Source organism: Oncorhynchus tshawytscha, linkage group LG18 (assembly GCF_018296145.1).
Source record: "Oncorhynchus tshawytscha isolate Ot180627B linkage group LG18, Otsh_v2.0, whole genome shotgun sequence".
NCBI classification, from domain to species: Eukaryota; Metazoa; Chordata; class Actinopteri; order Salmoniformes; family Salmonidae; genus Oncorhynchus; species Oncorhynchus tshawytscha.
Genome location: NC_056446.1, coordinates 26,494,761 through 26,516,184, shown reverse-complemented (window position 1 = coordinate 26,516,184; position 21,424 = coordinate 26,494,761). Strand labels below are relative to the sequence as shown.

Here is a 21,424-nt window from a genome sequence, read left to right as displayed (position 1 = left end):
GAAGGGAGTTATGAAATAATGATGAAAGGGATGACAGAACAGAAAAGGAGAAAGATGGATAGATGAATAGAGACGTTGCGGAATGAAGAATGAAAGAGGGAGAATGTGAGGAAAATGAACGAGGACAGATGGTGAAATGTAATAAACCGAAAGGTTTAAGGTTTGCCGATAAGTATAGACAGACATAGAAAAATGAAGGAAGAGAATCAACTGAAACAGAGGATGTGAGGGATACAAGGGATGAAGGCATGAATTGAATGAATTGCAGTCTGTGGGAGAAATGGAGTGAGGGAGAGAGGGGGGGGCGAGGGGGAGAGGGGGCGAGGGGGAGAGGGGGGGGCAGCGGAGGCGAAGGCAGAGAGGAGCTCTGTTTGGGAAGAGAAGATACACATGAATTATACACAGTCTTATCTCACTGTGGAAGGCTTTGTGGAGTAAGGACTTTATACAGGCACACTCACATCCCTTAACATAAATGAAATTGGAGGAAAAAATGTAAGCAGCAACAATGTTTTGGCTCGTAATAAACTGCAGTGTCTCCCATTGGTGCATCAATAGTATATAAGATTATATTCAAGTTTAGAAACCCTGCATATGACTGGCCAGGTTGTGTGTGTGTGTGTGTGTGTGTGTGTGTGTGTGTGTGTGTGTGTGTGTGTGTGTGTGTGTGTGTGTGTGTGTGTGTGTGTGTGTGTGTGTGCGTCTGTGTGCGAGCGTGTGTGTGTGTGTGTTCGTGTGTATGTGTGTGTGCGCGTGTGTGCGTCTGTGTGCGAGCATGTGTGTGTGTGTGTTCGTGTGAATGTGTGTGTGCGAGCTTGTGTCTGTGTGCGAGCGTGTGTGTGTGTGTGTGCGAGCGAGCGTGTGTGTGTGTTCGTGTGTATGTGTGTGTGCGAGCGTGTGTGTGTGTTCATGTGTATGTGTGTGTGCGAGCGTGTGTGTGTGTGTGTTCGTGTGTATGTGTGTGTGCGAGCATGTGTGTGTGTGTGTCATCATTGTTATCCCTCAACTCTTTTTATTTTGGTAACATGACCCTCGTCATCCCTCTACTCCTTCTCCATTCTGCTCTGAACCCGCTGTGACATGGCCTGCCAGCCGTAATTACATGGTGACTACTGACAGTCAACAGGCCATGAGGTCATCAACCAGTAGCCATGAAGGGTATTGGTTACTTTTGTAATGAGGCGTTCTGTGGACATATGGGGCAGGTGTGAGAAGAATAACATATGCTAGGGGTGACCTTCAATGATTTACCAACCGCCCTTGTTAGGTGTGTGTTGGTGTGTTTCCCGCAGCATCTTTTGTATATTAACTGATGCTTTGTGTTTGTGAAGATGCGCCAGCCATTGTAGCTACAGAGTAACACACGGCACGAACACAGCAAGGCTCTTCTCGTAGGCATCAGAACTGTCTAGGAGCTAGGCAACTGCACAGCTGTGCTCTCAGATGTTAATGACATGCCAATACGTATGAAAATAATATATCTGTGCAAATGGGTGGTCCCATGGTTCATATTGATGACACGAAAACCAAGTAAACACATTCAGACTATCTAATACAAAATAATGATTTTCAATCAAATCCTTGAACCTGGACTTGTTGAGAATGCGCCCAAACTGTCTGTCTGTTCTCTGTCTCTGTATCATTAATGGTTCCCATAGAATTCAATAGGACAGTAGAATTGGCTTGATGCCACTACGTAGTTGTGTTGATGTGAAAGCGATAGACAGAGCAGTCAGAGTGCTTTATGTGGCTGAGACAAACAATGTCACACACACACAGGGTTCCTGCGTGGGAAGCCCAATTTGAGGACTCGGGACACAGCAGTCAGCCCACTGAGCAGCTGGTAGACCTGATCTGATGGGATGAATCCAGTCTAGCTAACAGAGGTTGACAATGTACTCACTAGCTTTATGACATCTAACATTATAAATGCACTAACTTAAACCATCCTTCTACAAGGGCTATATCCATCCAGTAGAAAGATAAAAGCTTCCAAAGTTAGTGATGATCTTTAACCATAGAGATAGGTAGAGAAGCTATATAGTCTTTAACCACTGGTGCCTCAACGTTCCTCTCAAATGGGGGCAGCAGATAGCCTAACGGTTAAGAGTGTTGGGCCAGTAAGTGAAATGTTGCTGGTTTGAATCCCTGAGCCACTACACTTTGAATCCCTAAGCAAGGCACTTAACCCTAATTTCTACTGTAAATCGCTCTGGATAAGAGAGTCTGCTAAAATGTGAATCCTCAATTTAAGGATTTTACTTAATCCTGCCCCGCGGTCTGTAGTCTATCACACATTTAATTGAGTCAATCTATCATCTCATAGTCAAGAAGCGTTAGGAGCTGATTGTCTATCTGAAGTGCCTTCAGCTACATTATTTACAGCATCATGTAAGTCTGAGGATGGCAGGTGAAAAGTGTTGGAAGGGTGCTGGTATCCTTCCCTCTATGTTGCAGCTCCTAGTTAGATCCTGGTTAGTCTGGTGGCCTGTTGGAGTGTGTTATGAGTATTATTGCCTCTGACTCGTCGTTGGAGTGTGTATTGAGCATGTTGGGACTGACCTGTTGGTTTAAGTTTTGTTAGTAGTGGTAGGTATGTTACAATACTGTGTGTATAGTAACTGACCTGTTGGTTTAAGTTTTGTTAGTAGTGGTAGGTATGTTGCAATACTGTGTTTATAGTAACTGACCTGTTGGTGAAGATTTTGCTGTAGTTGAACACTTGAAGCTCCAGTATCTCGTTTTCATCCACTCTACTGGCGATCGGCCATCGGAACATCTGAGGGGAGAGAAGAACTAATTAAGGATTCGCAAACACTATGAGACTGTTTAACAGGCTGCACAACCACAGCCTATATTGATGCAACCACAACATCTACAGTTTCCAAGGAAATCATTTGACTGACTGGTTTAAAGGTATTTCAGGTCAATCATTAAACACAACAGGCAATTCACAAAAGCCCATCATCCCTCTCTTACTGGACCATACAACATCTAAATACTTGTTTGACTAAGTAAGAGAAAAACATTCAATCCAACAGTGAAGCAACACCACCAGCAACATGTACAATTGAAAATGCCAGAGAACCTGAATATGATTTCTTCAAGATAAACCCAATTTGTGCTGCCGAGTCATTTCTAATAGCAGAACAGAAGTTGCAACCTCATCATGATTATAGTTGTTCCCCTGTACTGCCAGCTACTTTGAATAGCTCTGGAATGGCCTTGTTTGTAAGTGTGGTAGTTGGGACTTACTTAGGACGCACATCATATTGACAGAAACATGCATTGCTTCATGTTTTCCTGAGAACTGTTAGGTCCCAGTTATCACACCTCTAATTGGCTGTCTTCGACTGTCAAAGGTACAACAGCAAGACAGAGCTGAGATAAGTAGCTATTTTTATCAGTCTTCTCAGTCTTGTCTGTTGTAACGTTGAACTAAGTAAGTGTCTGCCAGTGCTGGTGTGTGAGAGGAGAGGCTGTTAAAAGCTCAAACACCCCTTGCTGATCCTATCTCCTCCTGGTTTCTCCGACAGCACATCGGTCTGTTTTTACTCAGAGCAGTGATCCATCAGGCCTGTCCCATTACTGAAACCTGGGGTTCCACCTGCTACTGTATGGTGTGTGTGTGGTGCTATTAACCCACACTCGGTGCTGCCAATTGCCCTAGAGTCAGAGGTGTCAGTCTCACTAACAGACAGGGTGGACAAGCATGGTCACACTTATCAAGAGCCTCACACTTATCAAGAGCCTCACACTTATCAAGCAAACCAACAGACCAACAGAAACACTGAACGGATTGAACAGAGTGGTTCATTGGGCATCGTGTAAATATCCTGCTTCTGGCCATCAACCACCCTCTGTGGTACCCTCATGAAAAAGTACTACTGAATTACTACACAAAACCTATTTGTGCAGTAGTGACTATGTAGTAGTGGATGTATAGTATATACACTACGTAAGATACACAAGCAGAGCTTTGTGGTGTTCAGTAGGAAAACTGTAGTGTTTCCAGTAGTAATCAGGTAGAGATTCTTACTACTATATGATGGTAGTTAATAAATAGTCAAAAAACTACAGCTTTACTGCACAGGTTTTTCAATGGCAATCAGGTAGAGTTTTAACTATTTCTACCACAACAGACTACACCGGCTTTTCACGACCGCAGAAGAAGACAAAACAGGAAGTAGTTGGTTGTTCTTAGCTAGCTACTGTCTTTGACAATCCTGAATGTAATCATCTTGGGGCAGCAGGTAGCGTACTGGTTAGAGCGTTGGGCCAGTAACCGAAATGTTACTGGATTGAATCCCAGAGCTGACAATGTATAAATCTGTCCTTCTGCCCATTCCCCGGTAGGCAGTCATTGTAAATAACAATTAGTTCTTAACTGACTTGCCTAGTTAAATAAAGGATCAATCTTCCATCCTTGATCATCCTGTCTTTCATAGCACTTATGCTGTCGGAGAGAAGCCGTCTATGTGTTTACCTTTCCTTTATGTTATACTTTCAAGTTGTTGTTTAGCTGTTTATCACCCACCAAAAAAAAGATTGCTAAGCCAAAATGGTCTTAGCCATTAGCCGTTGACATAGAGATTAATTGAGTTTAGCCTAGCTGTTTGCTAGCCCCATTGAAATGTAGCTACATATGTAGCCTCTGTTTTTGTCATGCTATCTAATAAGTATGTGTGTTTGTATGCAAATATACAGTATGTTCAAATTGGTATACTTACCCATTCTACTTACCTCTTTTGGCCAGTTGCCAAAGAGACCCACGACATAAGAAGTCTGGAGGCTATTGTCGGTAAGATTAACATTGTTAACCAAATGTTTTTCTGTGTTGTGTTATGTGACCTCTGTTAGCAGATGATTGATTATGGATTATAATTGGTGCTTGTTTTTATTTTCTAAAAGGTTACATGGTGGAGAAATGTGGCAGCAACCTCATAATGTCAAAGCAATAACAGATTTTTAGAAATGTTTGCAAATCTATTAAAAAAAAACTGAAATATCACAATTACATAAGTTTCCAGACCCTCTACTCAGAACTTTGTTGAAGCACCTTTGGCAGCGATTATAGCCTCGAGTCTTCTTGGGTATGACTCTACAAGCTTGCCACACCTGTTTCTTTCATTCTTCTCTGCAGATCCTCTCAAGCTGTCAGGTTGGATGGGGAGTGTCGCTGCACAGCTATTTTCAGGTCTCACCAGAGATGTTCGATTGGGTTCAAGTACAGGCTCTGGCTGGGCCACTCAAGGACATTCAGAGACTTGTCCCGAAGCCACTCCTGCGTTGTCTTGGCTGTGTGCTTAGGGTCGTTGTCCTGTTGGAAGGTGAACCTTCGCCCTAGTCTGAGGTCCTGAGTGCTCTGGAGTGGGTTTTCATCAAGGATCTCTCTGTTCTTTGCTCCATATATCTTTACCTCGATCTTGACTAGTCTCCCAGTCTCTGTCGCTGAAAAACATTCCCACATCATGATGCTCCCACCACCACGTTTCACAGTAGGGATGGTGCCAGGTTTCCTCCAGACGTGACGATTGGCATTCAGGCCAAAGAGTTCAATCTTGGATTCATCAGACCAGAGAATTTTGTTTGAGAATCTCTCATGGTCTGAGAGTCTTTAGGTGCCTTTTGGCAAACTCCAAGCGGGCAGTCATGTGCCTTTTACTGAGGAGTGGCTTCCGTCTGGCAACTCTACCATAAAGGCCTGATTGGTGGACTGCTGCAGAGATGGTTGTCCTTCTGGAAGGCTGTCCCATCTCCACAGAGGAACTCCAGAGCTCTGTCAGAGTGACCATCGGGTTCGTGGTCACCTCCCTGACCAAGGCCCTTCTCTCCCGATTGCTCAGTTTGGCCGGGTGGTCAGCTCTAGGAAGAGTCTTGGTGGTTCCAAACTTATTCCCTTTAAGGATCATGGAGGCCACCATGTTCTAGGGGACCTTCATTGCTGCAGAAATGTTTTGGTATCCTTCCCCAGATCTGTGCGTTGACACAATCCAGTCTCTGAGCTCTACGGACAATGCACTGTCAACTGTGGGACCTTATATAGACAGCTGTGTGCCTTTCCAAATCATGTCCAATTAATTGAATTTACCACAGATGGACCCCAATCATGTTGTAGAAACATCTCAAGGATGATCAATGGAAACAGGATGCACCTGAGCTCAATTTCGAGTCTCATAGCAAAGGGTCTGAAAACTTATGTAAATAAGGTATTTCTGTTTGTTATTTGTAATACATTTGCAAAAATTGTCATTATGGGGTATTGTGTGTAGATGGCTGAGGAATTGTTTTTATTTAATCCATTTTAGAATAAGGCTGTAACGTAACAAAATTGAGGGGTCTGAATGCTTTCCGAAGTATTTCATTTCTAAAAAATGTATCGCAATAAAGTCTGTATAAGCTTATTATTTATTGTTTGATGATATAATACAGTTAGAATATTGAGGAAATACAATGTGCACTAGTCTAGTAGTAAGACAGAAGCGAAACAAGAATAGGCTAACATTAGTAAATGTCAATAGGGATTGAGTAGGCACACAGCAGTAATGTGTAAGCATTACGTGGTAATTCAATAGTGAACATGTAGGAATTGTGTAGGTATGTCTAGGTTTTAAATAGTAGATACCCAAAAGTAGTTGCACAGTAGTCATTAAGGGAGAATTCTCTCGTGATTTGAGAAGGAGAGATATAGTGTTTATCCATAGTGAAACATCCCAATTTACAGTATCTCTCATTACTACTTCAATTACTACATAAATCACTACTTGTTTACTGAACATTTCAATAGCAACCAAGTCGTAAAACCAGTAGGTTTTGTAGATCTTGTGTAGTAGTGTTGCGTAGTAATTCAGAAGTATTTTTGCACGAGGGTAGTCACTGTCCAAGACTACACCAGAGATAATGTAGCTACGTCAGTTAGTACTAAATCTGTTCCCCTCTGCTAGAAAAGCCTGGGGTGAGAAGAGAAGCCACAGCATGGTCTTAATGTGACACAGCTAAGTAGTCACACACCCACTGTGATGATGAAACTTAGATAGCTTACAGTAGAACACTGAAGCATCACACCGCAGTATGGAATTAATGTAACGCATGGAATGATCTGGAACATTACAGAGGACACGCATTTGACACACAAATGTGTCCAAGTTTGGTTTTAGCTGTGGTGGCATGAATTCAAATTGAGTTTACCTCTGAGGAAACACACTGTGAAGGATCCTCTACCAATAACAATCTACTGAACATACTAAAAAAACATACGGGGGCGGGGGGGGTGAACAGTCAGACAGACACTACTTGTACACATACTGTAGGAAATACACATTCAGAGACAGTCATGCCTATAAAACCCACATGTGTGGTTAACTATTCATGTTGACAATAATTGCACCAGGTTCGATTTAAGATCTCAACCTCATCATTTATAATTCAGCGTCCCCATTACCACGTCCCAGGACAGCCATTTTAACAGTCACATGACCCCAATGAATCAACACTAACTTCCTGATTGAAACTAAATGGAAGACTGTTTATAAACATATAGCTAAGGAATCACCATCATCTAATGGAGAAGGTAGTTTGGAAGATGGCTTGATGTAGATGTGTTGGGGCAGGTTAGTATCACTCACCCATGGCCCAGAATACCGCAGGAGAGAATGTTTCATCATACTTCATGTTTGTGCGCATCATGACCTTTAATGAGTTACAGTATGACTCATGCATGATGATATTTAGGTAATGGAGTCCAATAACCAAATATAGCACAGGTATAAAGACGGTGAGTCTGACTGAAACACACTATGAGTTGGGACAAATGCTGGGAGGCATAAATGAATGGTGGTCAACAGTGGGAAGGAAGTCCAATGGCCTATGTTGAGTTAACCACCTGACTACTTAACCATAGAGCTAAGCACCATAGAGTCATAGAGCCATAGACCCATAGTGAAGGTAAAGAAAACCAGATTGTTCTTTAGGGTGAAGGAACGAGCCAATCTGAAACATCTTTGCTGTTGTTATGGAAATTTGTTCTCTTTTCACACTCAGTGTACGTGTATCTACACAAATGTGAATTGGCAGAGACTAGATTCATGTTTGCAAATTAAATACAATAATTGAAGTACAAAAAACAACATTGGATGAGCGTTGCTTGGTTCTTGGTTTGCTTCTCAAACCTTCCTAGATGGTTCCACAACCCAATGTGCTAACTGTCCCTCCCCTTTCCCAAAGCAGATGAACTCATAACCAGAAGGTTTCTGGTTCAAATCCCATGTGGTGCTCACTGTTGTATACAGTACCAATGGAATTAACCTGACTGGCACCAGACACCTACAGTACACCCACAGTACAGTATATAGATAGCTATAGAAATATACCATGCATCACATTTTGGACAGAGGCCTCCGCAAATGACTATTCAACAGTCTTATGGTCTCAAAACATCCTCAAGCCTACTTCTCTCTCACCTTCTCTCCCTCCCTCCCTTCTCTCTCTCTCTTCTCTCCCCCCACCCTTCTCTCCCTCCCTCCCTTCTCTCTCTCTTCTCTCCCTCCCACCCTTCTCTCCCTCCCTCCCTCTTCTCTCCCTCCCACCCTTCTCTCCTTCCCTCCCTCCCTTCTCTCTCTCCCTTCTCTCTCCCTTCTCTCCCTCCCTCCCTTCTCTCTCTCCCTTCTCTCCCTCTCTTTTCTCTCCCCCTTCTCTCTCTCCCTTCTCTCTCTCCCCTCTCTCCCTCCCTTCTCTCTCTCCCTTCTCTCCCTCCCTTCTCTCTCTCCCTTCTCTCTCCCTTCTCTCCCTCCCTTCTCTCTCTCCCTTCTCTCTCCCTTCCCTCGCTCTCTCCCTTCTATCCCTCCCTCCATTCTCTCTCTCCCTTCTCTCTCTCTCTCCTTCTCTCTCTCTCTCTCTCCCTTCTCTCCCTCCCTCCATTCTCTCTCTCCCTTCTCTCTCTCTCTCCCTTCTCTCTCTCTCTCCCTTCTCTCTCTCCCTTCTGTCTTCCCTTCTCTCCCGCTCTGTTCTTACATAGTCTTTTACAGAGAGGCAGCCTTCCTTAAATGGAGGTATGATGTGCTCGTTAAAAATGACAGATATGCTCTGACCGCATTAAGAAGGGCTAAGAGCTCAATTAAAGACAAGATATTGACTCCCATGGTCCTTCACTGTAAAACCACGGCGACTAACTTGGTGAGCAGGGTCATCCCACAGTCCTCCTAGCCATATCCCATGATTCCTCCTGACTGTTGCCATGGACACAGAGGATGAACACATCTAGGATGAGATAAAATACAGTGCATTCAAAAAGTCAGACTCCTTGACTTTTTTGTTTTTGTTACGTTGCAGCCTTATTCTAAAATGGATTCAATTGCCCAAAAATATTCAAAAGCCCAAAAATATTTTTAGACATTTTTGCTAATTTATTACAAATAAAACACAGAAATATCACATTTATATAAGTATTCAGACCCTTTACCCAGTACTTGTTGAAGCAACTTTGGCAGCGATTACAGCCTCGAGTCTTCTTGGGTTTGACACTACAAGCTTGGCACACCTGTATTTGGGGAGTTTCTTCCATTCTTCTCTGCAGATCCTCTCAGGTTGGATGGGAAGCGTGGCTGCACAGTTATTTTCAGGTCTCACCAGAGATGTTCGATCGGGTTCAAGTCCGGGCTCTGGCTGGGCCACTCAAGGACATTCAGAGACTTGTCCCTAAGCCACTCCTGCGTTATCTTCACTGTGTGCTTAGGGTCGTTGTCCAGTTGGAAGGTGAACCTTCGCCCCAGTCTGAGGTCCTGAGTGCTCTGGAGCAGGTTTTCATCAAGGATCTCTCTGTTCTTTGCTCTGTTCTTCCTGCCCCCCATCCTGACTAGTGTCCCAGTCCCTGCCGCTAAAAAACACATACCCACAGCATGCTGCTGCCATCACCATGTTTCTCATAGTCTGAGAGTCTTTAGATGCCTTTTGGCAAACTCCAAGCAAGCTGTTATGTGCCTTTTTTTCTCCGTTTCGAGTCTCATAGCGACGGGTCTGAATACTTGTGTAAATATGGTATTTCTGTTTTTTGCTTTTTTATAAATGTGTACAAATTTCTAAAAACCTGTTTTCACTTTTTCATTATGGGGTACTGTGTGTAGATTGTTATTTAATACATTTTTCTCACAAAATGTGGAAAAAGTCAAGGGGTCTGAATACTTTCCGAATGCACTGTATGAAGCTACAGCATGGATGCATTCTCTGTTTCACTCACAGAGGAGAGCATCTCTGAAGTTTCCCTGGCTACCCAGACTCCTTGCTTAGCTTTTCTCTGCAATGAGTCTGACCCTTCACCGAATGCAAACGGGGCTATCTGATTGGTCCAGAATCCAATGGGTTGGGCCAGAGCCAGAACACACGTCTGTGTGTGTGCGTGTCTGTGTGTGTGTGCGTGTCTGTGTGTGTGAGTGTTTGTGTCTGTGTGTGTCTGCGTGTCTGTGTGTGTGTACGTGTCTATGTGTGTATGTGTGTCTGTGTGTGTGCGGTCTGTGTGTGTATGAGATGTGTATGTGTATGATTTCAGACAGTACAGCCTTTGTGTGTGTGTGTGTGTGTGTGTGCGTGTGTCCGTGTGCATGTATGCATGTCCATGTGTGCGTGTGCGTGTGCGTGTCTGTGTGTGTCTGTGTGTGTGCGTGTCTGTGTGTGTGCGTGTCTGTGTGTGTGTGTGCGTGTCTGTGTGTGTGTGCGTGTCTGTGTGTGTGTGCGTGTCTGTGTGTGTGAGCGTGTCTGTGTGTGTGAGTGTCTGTGTGTGTCTGTGTCTGTGTGTGTCTGCGTGTCTGTGTGTGTATGTGTGTCTGTGTGTGTGCGTGTCTGTGTGTGTGTATGTGTGTCTGTGTGTGTGAGTGTCTGTGTGTGTGTGTGGTCTGTGTGTGTGAGCGGTCTGTGTGTGTGAGCGTGTCTGTGTGTGTGAGCGTGTCTGTGTGTGTATGTGTGTCTGTGTGTGTGCGGTCTGTGTGTGTATGAGTGTCTGTGTCTGTGTGTGTCTGCGTGTCTGTGTGTGTATGTGTGTCTGTGTGTGTGCGTGTCTGTGTGTGTGTGTGGTCTGTGTGTGTGAGCGGTCTGTGTGTGTGAGCGGTCTGTGTGTGTATGAGTGTTGAGTGACATACTTCAACTCATTAGAGGGTAATGATTTTTTTCTGCACCAAATGAATCCTGATTAAAATAACATTACCATACAAAGAAAAAATATTGTTGACATGAAACCTCTTCAGTATTCATGAGATTAACACAACATATGATCAATGATGATCATTGTGGTCTTTACGGCAAAGCAACGTCCGTTAATGACACCTCTATGAACACATTTCTATTTATCTGATTAACAATGAGCATAATTCAGCTATTCTTCCCACGCCAGTACAATTAAGCCCATCCACCATCACACAAGGTTTTACACTTTGAATCAAGTTTAAAACAAGTGCAGTATAATACAGTAACTGTATTGAAACAGTCCCCTTTTCTCTGGCTGCTGCAAGGGCACTTTATACAGCTAATCTAAAGTGATTTAATTGTGAATTCAGGAACTCCAACTGTTTTCATTGTGTAAGGCACTGAGGCCATCTGGTGTGGAGTTAACTGCAGAGGGGAAATGGGTCAAGTTGTCCAAGCACGTTTCACAGAATCGCCCATGGTCTATAAACCAGATACTGCAGCACTACGCAATCAAACTGCAAAAGTGTATTATCTTTATACCAAAAGACCTTTGACTGATGTCCAATTTGACATGTCAGCATGACCTGAGACTGCTCCACTGTACTGTCCCAAAAGCTTCTGGAGAGTCCGAATTGCGAGCAAAGAAAAGCTGTTTTGAGAGTACTATTTTAAAAGCTTGAGACTTGAGACACAGAAACTCAAGGCTGATAAATCATAGTCAAGACTGAACTGTCTAGCCCTGAAACTAGCCTGTCCATCCACTCCAATACCCTTTCAATCACAGCCCAGGACCACTTTACCATGTTCTAATCAACCTATGGGGACCATCTTTTTCAATATCGCCAGATATCGATCTATCAACCTCACCACCATACCCTATCAAAGTCTGTCAATTTAACCTGCCAATCTGTACACAGACATCTATTCAGAATCCATACACAGAGCACAGGGACATTCCACTTACAGTACACCCATGGCTATACCAATTATAGGGCTCTCGCCATTGAAGACCAATACAAGAAATCTACCTGAGATCTATAGCTGAGACACTTATACTGTATTACATTACCTCAGCTGGGAGCAGTAGAATACAATATCCTGACATGTACCAAGGTCCTGAAAGTTATCTGTTTCATTGAAACAGTTTTAGACATGATGAGACAATTTATCTTGTAGCTATTTATGGTCATGATCTGTTCTTCTCGCTCTGGTGGAAAGAGAACGTTTTGTGAAGGGGGGGGCTGTTGTTGCAGTCTTAATGGCGGTGCCTTGTCAGTGCTGCGTAGTGTTCTCTGTGTGAGATGAGCATTATTATGCAGATGCATGCAGCAGAAACGAGGAGAAACGAGGACGAAACATTCCCCTCGGAAATGAGTGTGTGTGTGTGTGTGTGTGTTAAAACTTTAAGAACAAGACAGCAATGAATATACCACAGAAGTGAGAAATTCAATGTGGGATTTCATGGTTACAAATACCCATGAAACCGTTGCCTTCAGTAACACAGTGTGGAAAGAAATAACTGTCTAGGGTAAGGGAATATCTAGGAATAAATACGTTCTACCTTTATTCAGTATGCTGGGAGATTGGATACTACTTCTGTAGGGCAACACTTCAACCCTAAAGAACAGTGTGCAACCAGACAGGATTTGTTAAAAAGTGAAAACACTGATTACAGGCATCGTCTACAGATGCCTGTAATCCACATCTCACATTCTCAAAGCCCAACGACAAACCAGAGTACTTCCTGGAGCTCCTCATGATCAGTTAGCTGTTTCGGTTAGTCTGACATGGATATGGTTCTCTCCATGAACTGGATGTCATGGCGCTAGGTTAACGAGAACACTCGCTATATTTAACCCCATCATAACAAACAGTCGCATGAGGGCCCTCGTTTCCTGCAACTCAACCATAGGCCGGGGTAATCAGGGAAGTGATGCCGGCAATCAGGGAATTGATGCGGGCACTTTCAGGAAGTGACTTCACAGTGGCCAGCTACAAGCTTTCAGTGAGTGATAACCTACATAATGGCGGACAGGCACAATACATTATGAAATAGCTCTATGTCTTTCAGTATGCAAGCGACTGAAAAAGTGATGAAAAAGTTCTGACATTAATGACATGTTGCTTTGGGTGCCTCATGAAAACATCTATCTGCATACCCTATGTATGATCCCAATCAAGAAGGCTACACAGCATGAATAGGTTACGCTGCAGAATGTTTAGAAAACAATACTTTTTTAAAAACTTCCCAACACTCAGAATGCTGTTAACTTGTGGCCCAAATACACATCAGTATTCTAGCAGGAGGAGATGGCTTCATGGAGGTAGTGTAGTTCTCAGGCTAATACACTAAAGAACAGGGAGAGGCTCCAATGTATTGCAGCTACAAGCTAACCCTCCCATGTTGAATCATGAATACAGATTCAGCATCCAGTCTATCAAAGCCATGTTCCAGGCCATGCATAAAGAAACAAACCTCCTATCTTTATGCTAATGAGGCAGTGTTCTACTAGAGAGGCTGGCCTGGGATATGCAGTGAGTTTTATTATGAAGATGAGGAGGGTTATTAGGATGTAGAAAATTCAACTGCTATCACATATTAACTTTTGATATAAATCATGCACACTCACACTGCTGAAGCTGTCCTCTAGACACTAGACTGCCCGGGGTCAGACTGGACAATCCATTGATGATGAGTTGATATAATAACCTCTTCATCGTTTCGTGGTTTGGATGCACAAAGCCCGGGCAGGGAACATTGGATAACCCTCTGTCCGATCACATCAGTTGTACTACTGTAACTGTACCAACTCACCAATGTAAATGAGGCAATAATAATACCATAGGAGAATGAGTGGTGTGTGTGCGTGTGTGTGTGTGTGTGTATGTGTGTGTGTGTGTGTAGTCTTTGTGCAGGCATGGGTACATTAAGTCTCATCTTGCTGTTGTTCCTGATTAGACCCAAAACAATAGCGCTGGTTATCAGCAAAGGAAAAAGCACTCAGCGTCTGAGCCGAGCCATCAAAGGAAAGTGTTTCTGCTCCTAAACAACAAGCAGAAAAACTCAAACTCTCCTCTGTATGAGAGAGAAACTCTGAATGTATGCCCCATGGCATAACCTATATTCTGTCTGGTTCTCTCTCTCTCTCTCTCTCTCTCTCACACACTTTCGGTTAAAGTACAAAAGGGAAAATAAATAAGCATAAATATGGGTTGTATTTACAATGGTGTTTGTTCTTCACTGGATGACCTTCTCTTGTGACAACAGGTCACAAATCTTGCTGCTGTGATGGCACACTGTGGAATTTCACCTAGTAGAGATGGGAATTTATCAAAATTGGTTTTGTTTTTCAAATTCTTTGTGGATCTGTGTAATCTGAGGAAAATATGTGTCTCTAATATGGTCATACATTTGGCAGGAGGTTAGGAAGTGCAGCTCAGTTTCACATAGCCTGTCTTCTCTTGAGAGCCAGGTCTGCCTACGGCGGCCTTTCTCAATAGCAAGGCTATGCTCACTGAGTTTGGACATAGTCAAAGCTTTACTTAAGTTTGTGTCAGTCACAGTGGTCAGGTATTCTGCCGCTGTGTACTCTCTGTTTAGGGCCAAATAACATTCTAGTTTGCTCTGTTTTTTGTTAATTCTTTCCAATGTGTCAAGTAATTCTCTTTTTGTTTTCTCATGATTTGGTTGGGTCTAATTGTGTTGCTGTCCTGGAGCCCTGTGGGGTCTGTTAGTGTTTGTGAACAGAGCCCCAAACCAGCTTGCTTAGGGGACTCTTCTCCAGGTTCATCTCTCTGTATGTGATGGCTTTGTTATGGAAGGTTTGGGAATCGTTTCCTTTTAGGTGGTTGTAAAATTTAACGTCTCTTTTCTGGATTTTGATCATTAGCGGGTCTCAAATTAATTCTGCTCTGCATGCATTATTTGGTGTTCTACATTGTACACAGAGGATATTTTCGCAGAATTCTGCAATCAGAGTCTCAATTTGGTGATTGTCCCATTTTGTGAATTCTTGGTTGGTGAGCGGCCCCCAGACCTCACAACCATAAAGGGAAATGGGTTCTATAACTGATTCAAGTATTTTTAGCCAGATCCTAATTGGTATGTCCAATTTGATGTTCCTTTTGATGGCATAGAATGCCCTTCTTGCCTTGTCTCTCAGATCGTTCACAGCTTTGTAGAAGTTACCTGTGGCGCTGATGTTTAGGCCAAGGTATTTATGGTTTTTTTGTGTGCTCTAGGACAACAGTGTCTAGATGGAATTTGTATTTGTGGTCCTGGCGACTGGACCTTTTTTGGAACACCATTATTTTGGTCTTACTGAGATTTACTGTCAGGGCCCAGGTCTGGCAGAATCTGTGCAGAAGATCTAGTTGCTGCTGTAGGCCCTCCTTGATTGGTGACAGAAGCACCAGATCATCAGCAAACAGTAGACATTTGACTTCAGATTCTAGTAGGGTGAGGCCGGGTGCTGCAGACTGTTCTAGTGCTCTTGCCAATTCATTGATATATATGTTGAAGAGGGTGGGGCTTAAGCTGCATCCCTGTCTCAACCCACAGCCATGTGGGAAGAAATGTGTGTGCTTTTTGACTATTTTAACTGCACACTTGTTGTTTGTGTACATGGATTTTATAATGTTGTGTGTTTTCCCCCCAACATCACTTTCCATCAATTTGTATAGCAGACCCTCATGCCAAATTGAGTCGAAGGCTTTTTAGAAATCAACAAAGCATGAGAAGACTGCCTTTGTTTTGATTTGTTTGTTTGTCAATTAGGGTGTGCAGGGTGAACACGTGGTCTGTTGTACGATAATTTGGTAAAAAGCCAATTTGACATTTGCTCAGTACATTGTTTTCACTGAGGAAATGTACAAGTCTGCTGTTAATGATAATGCAGAGGATTTTCCCATGGTTGCTGTTGATGCATATCTCTCTCTCTCTGTATCTCCCTCCATATTTAATTTTCTCTCTCTATTTTCTTCTTCTCTGTCTTTGCTCTCTCTTTCAGTATTCCACTGTCTACCCCTCATCCCTCCCTCCCAGAGTGAGTCTTCAGGTTTAAAAACATTACAGAACTGATTTCCCAACCTGACAAGAGGAATCGCACTGAGAAAACTTTCCAGAACAGCTACAGAGCCAAACGGAGCCAGTCAATCATCAGCCTCCACCAAAGCTCCTGGACCCTGAGGCATATACAGGTCTCTCTAGACATCCTCGTTGCCTCACGCATGTTCTTGAGTCTGGTTTTCAAGACTATTACAGGTCTACAATTTATCAGAATCATATTCAGAGTAGAGCAGGGTTCTTATGCCTGCTAATGTCATTTGTTTATTTTTAGATGGCCAATGTAAAGGTAAATAACAAAGTAATCATATTCATGGATTCTCTCAGGTACAAACAAACTAACTCTCGCTCTTCCTCTCTCTCTCTCTCTGCCTAGTTAAGTCTCTACACCCCAGTAGCCTGCAGTATGTCTGATCTGGTCACACTGTACAGCATGGCTGCCATCCTCTAGCTCTCACTGCCATCTCAACCCCACAAATACCACCACCGAGATAGGTAGATAGGAAATAGCCCATTTACAATGGACGTCAAATGAGATTCCTTCTTGTCTTAAGAACAGAGGTACTGTAAAGAAATAACACGAAAAACTTGATAAGATTAAAATAGTGCATGATTTCCTGTTAGCAGAGCCTGGTCAAATCCCTGATGTGATAACCAACACTGGAGCCTGTTAATACGGAGTATGGAGGAACACACTAGCTGCATACCCTCAACGCGATCAAAACAGAGGAGATGATTGTGGAAAAGGAAAAGGAGGACCATTGACTCTGTACCGGTACCCCTGTAAATAGCCCTGCTATTGTTATTTACTGCTGCTCTTTAATTATTTGTTATTCTTATCTCTTACTTTTTTAGGGATTTTCTTCAAACTGAATTGTTGTTTAAAGGCTTGTAAGTAAGCATTTCATTGTATGGTCTACACCTGTTGTATTCAGCATTTCATTGTATGGTCTACACCTGTTGTATTCGGCGCATGTGACAAATAACGTTTGATTTGACTTAACCATGTCCATATCAAGCAAAGTAATATCCAACACAAATCATGCTATTTGTGTCATGGTGGGGAAACTCTCACCTCAAGACACAGGGATGTAAAGCCTATAGACACAAGGATGTAAAGCCTATAGACACAGGGATGTAAAGCCTATAGACACAGGGATGTAAAGCCTATAGACACAGGGATGTAAAGCCTATAGACACAGGGATGTAAAGCCTATAGACACAGGGATGTAAAGCCTATAGACACAGGGATGTAAAGCCTATAGACACAGGGATGTAAAGCCTATAGACACAGGGATGTAAAGCCTATAGACACAGGGATGTAAAGCCTATAGACACAGGGATGTAAAGCCTATAGACACAGGGATGTAAAGCCTATAGACACAGGGATGTAAAGCCTATAGACACAGGGATGTAAAGCCTATAGACACAGGGATGTAAAGCCTATAGACACAGGGATGTAAAGCCTATAGACACAGGGATGTAAAGCCTATAGACACAGGGATGTAAAGCCTATAGACACAGGGATGTAAAGCCTATAGACACAGGGATGTAAAGCCTATAGACACAGGGATGTAAAGCCTATAGACACAGGGATGTAAAGCCTATAGACACAGGGAAAGTAAAGCCTATAGACACAGGGATGTAAAGCCTATAGACACAGGGATGTAAAGCCTATAGACACAGGGAAGTAAAGCCTATAGACACAGGGATGTAAAGCCTATAGACACAGGGATGTAAAGCCTATAGACACAGGGATGTAAAGCCTATAGACACAGGGAAGTAAAGCCTATAGACACAGGGAAGTAAAGCCTATAGACACAGGGATGTAAAGCCTATAGGGGGCGGCAAGATCGAATCCCCGAGCTGAAAAGGTTAAAAAAATCTGTCGTTCTGCCCCTGAACAAGGCAGTTAACCCACTGTTCCTAGGCTGTCATTGAAAATAAGAATTTGTTCCTCACTGACTTGCCTAGTGCTCTTTGTAGCCTACTGCATCCATCTCCCCCATATGTACTAACTCTGCTAAATTAAATTGTCTAAACTAAATTAAAATATAAACACAAAAGAAAAAGAGCTTGATGGTTATTTGGAATCTAATAGAAGAGTTACAAACCTCATCAAATCTGGCCTCATCCTCACAGTTCTCCAGAACACGTGTGTAGAACGACAGACCTGAGGGGTGAAAGGACAGGGGTCAGGGGTTAGACAGGCAAGTGTAGGGTCACAAAGGGTCAATGAGTCTTGAAGAACACGTTGGCCTTGAAGAACACATTGGAAAGCAAATATCCATCCATCTGACATTTCAGGACATCTATATCCTCTTATTTGGTGCCAAACTCGGTCTGCAAATGTTTGCTAATGTTCATTTATCATGCTAGCGTTCTCAAGCAAATTCCTACTACTAGACATTTTCCATAGTTATTACAAAAAAATCTCGATAAATCCTTTGTAACATTGTTTATTTAGACGTTTTAAGTTCTATTGCATCATCGACATCAGCAGTAGTCTACTGCTCTAAACAACCCAACATGTTGGGATATTCATGCAACCCAGCTGAAAATGCTGGGTTAAAAACAACCCAATTTGGGTTATTTGGTAACCCAGCATGTGTTCTGTCCAATATTTACCCAGCACTGGGTTACCAAATAACCCAAGTTGGGTTGTTTTTAACCCAGCATTTTCAGCTGGGTTGCGTGAATATCCCAACATGTTGGGTTGTTTGGATGACCCAAATATGGGTTAATTTAACCATCAGTTGTTGTTTTTTAACCATCAGTTGGGTTGGCCCGGCGAGCAACTTGTTATTTTTGTATGTAATCCATAGGTTTTTTTCAGGATACGTGGCCTAAATTAAACATTCCTATTAATAAATCTAAGTTTGTACACTGCAAATTAAAATGTGCCTTGAATATGTTTGCACATTACATATTCCAATATAAAATTCATAACATTATTACTTACATATCCCAAAATTGGGATAGGCATAGGTTCTTGAGGAACTGAGACACTTGTATAAGCCTCATTAAACAGTAACTTGCTCATAATATTCATGTTGGGGGTGGGTTAAAGTAGTTGTACCTATTCCCAATACGTTCTCACTAAAGCACACTTACCAGAAGTCCACTGGCACGCTCTGATAATAAAATGATGTGCAATACGGTTCTGGACAGTAAGCTCACAGTGGCTCCAAGTTCCTGACACCTATTGCCACTTGCGGTGGACACATTTATTGCAGTACTGTGTTGGGAAGAACATTGCAATACTTACCTTGAAAATGAAGATCAGAGGTTCAATTCAACAGAACCTGCATTGTCATGTAGCTCTTTTTCCAATGGTCAAATTAACTCACAGATTGTTCTTAGGTAGTGTATAAAAACCTACAACTACTACCAAGGCAACCTCTCTCACAGGGATCTGGCCTCCCGAGTGGCGCAGCAATCTAAAGCACTGCTTCGCAGACCCGGGTTCAATCCCAGGCTGTGTCACAACCGTCCGGGACCGGTAGTCCCATAGGGTAGTGCACAATTGGCCCAGTGTCTTCCAGGTTAGTGGAGGGTTTTGCCATCACATAACCATATACTAGTTCCCATGACAAAACCATATACTAGTTGCCATGACATAACCATATACTAGTTGCCATGACATAACCATATACTAGTTGCCATGACATAACCATATACTAGTTTCCATGACAAAACCATATACTAGTTGCCATGACATAACCATATACTAGTTGCCATGACATAACCATAAGCTAGTTGCCATGACATAACCATATACTAGTTGCCATGACATAACCATATACTAGTTGCCATGACATAACCATATACTAGTTGCCATGACATAACCATATACCGTACTAGTTTCCATGACATAACCATATACTAGTTGCCATGACATAACCATATACTAGTTGCCATGACATAACCATATACTAGTTGCCATGACATAACCATATACTAGTTGCCATGACATAACCATATACTAGTTGCCATGACATAACCATATACTAGTTGCCATGACATAACCATATACTAGTTGCCATGACATAACCATATACTAGTTTCCATGACAAAACCATATACTAGTTGCCATGACATAACCATATACTAGTTGCCATGACATAACCATATACTAGTTGCCATGACATAACCATATACTAGTTTCCATGACAAAACCATATACTAGCTGCCATGACATAACCATATACTAGTTGCCATGACATAACCATATACTAGTTGCCATGACATAACCATATACTAGTTGCCATGACATAACCATATACTAGTTGCCATGACATAACCATATACCGTACTAGTTTCCATGACAAAACCATATACTAGTTTCCATGACAAAACCATATACTAGTTGCCATGACATAACCATATACTAGTTGCCATGACATAACCATATACTAGTTGCCATGACATAACCATATACTAGTTGCCATGACATAACCATATACTAGTTGCCATGACATAACCATATACTAGTTTCCATGACATAACCATATACTAGCTGCCATGACATAACCATATACTAGTTGCCATGACATAACCATATACTAGCTGCCATGACATAACCATATACTAGTTGCCATCACATAACCATATACTAGTTACAATGACATAACCATATACTAGCTGCCATGACATAACCATATACTAGTTACAATGACATAACCATATACTAGTTACAATGACATAACCATATACTAGTTACAATGACATAACCATATACTAGTTACAATGACATAACCATATACTAGTTACAATGACATAACCATATACTAGTTGCCATGACATAACCATATACTAGCTGCCATGACATAACCATATACTAGTTGCCATGACATAACCATATACTAGTTGCCATGACATAACCATATACTAGTTGCCAGAGACCCACTCAACCCATGGCACAACTCTCCTTCCCCGGCAATAGATAACAGTAAAACTCCGGCCATCTATTTACATGTGTCAGACTAAGTGGAAAGGGCAAGACAGAGTAATGGTGCTGTAATAACCGAATGACAAGCATAAGCCCACACCAGGCTTGATACGGGGAGCCAGAGGAGAGGAGAGAAAGACAGCCAGACGAATAAACAACTAAATGATGACTCATAATGACACCAAATGTAACAGAAAGAAGACAGAGAGAGAGTGACAGAGAAAGAGGGAGGGAGA

At 42.5% G+C, this 21,424-nt stretch overlaps 1 protein-coding gene across 13 annotated transcripts in view; it reads right to left on the bottom strand.

The window, feature by feature from the left end:
* otofa (otoferlin a) overlaps positions 1–21,424 on the bottom strand; it is a 128,033-nt gene that overhangs the window by 95,101 nt on the left and 11,508 nt on the right. For 12 of the 13 annotated variants that reach the window (XM_042300877.1, XM_042300882.1, XM_024378348.2 and 9 more), the window contains exons 2-3: positions 18,352–18,410; positions 2,691–2,779 (exon numbers count right to left, since the gene is read on the bottom strand). In XM_042300877.1, the coding sequence (XP_042156811.1) occupies positions 2,691–2,779; positions 18,352–18,410 (148 nt within the window). Of the gene's footprint in view, positions 1–2,690; positions 2,780–13,802; positions 13,943–18,351; positions 18,411–21,424 lie in introns of those variants that run through there. The other variant, XM_042300880.1, reaches the window with a different exon arrangement.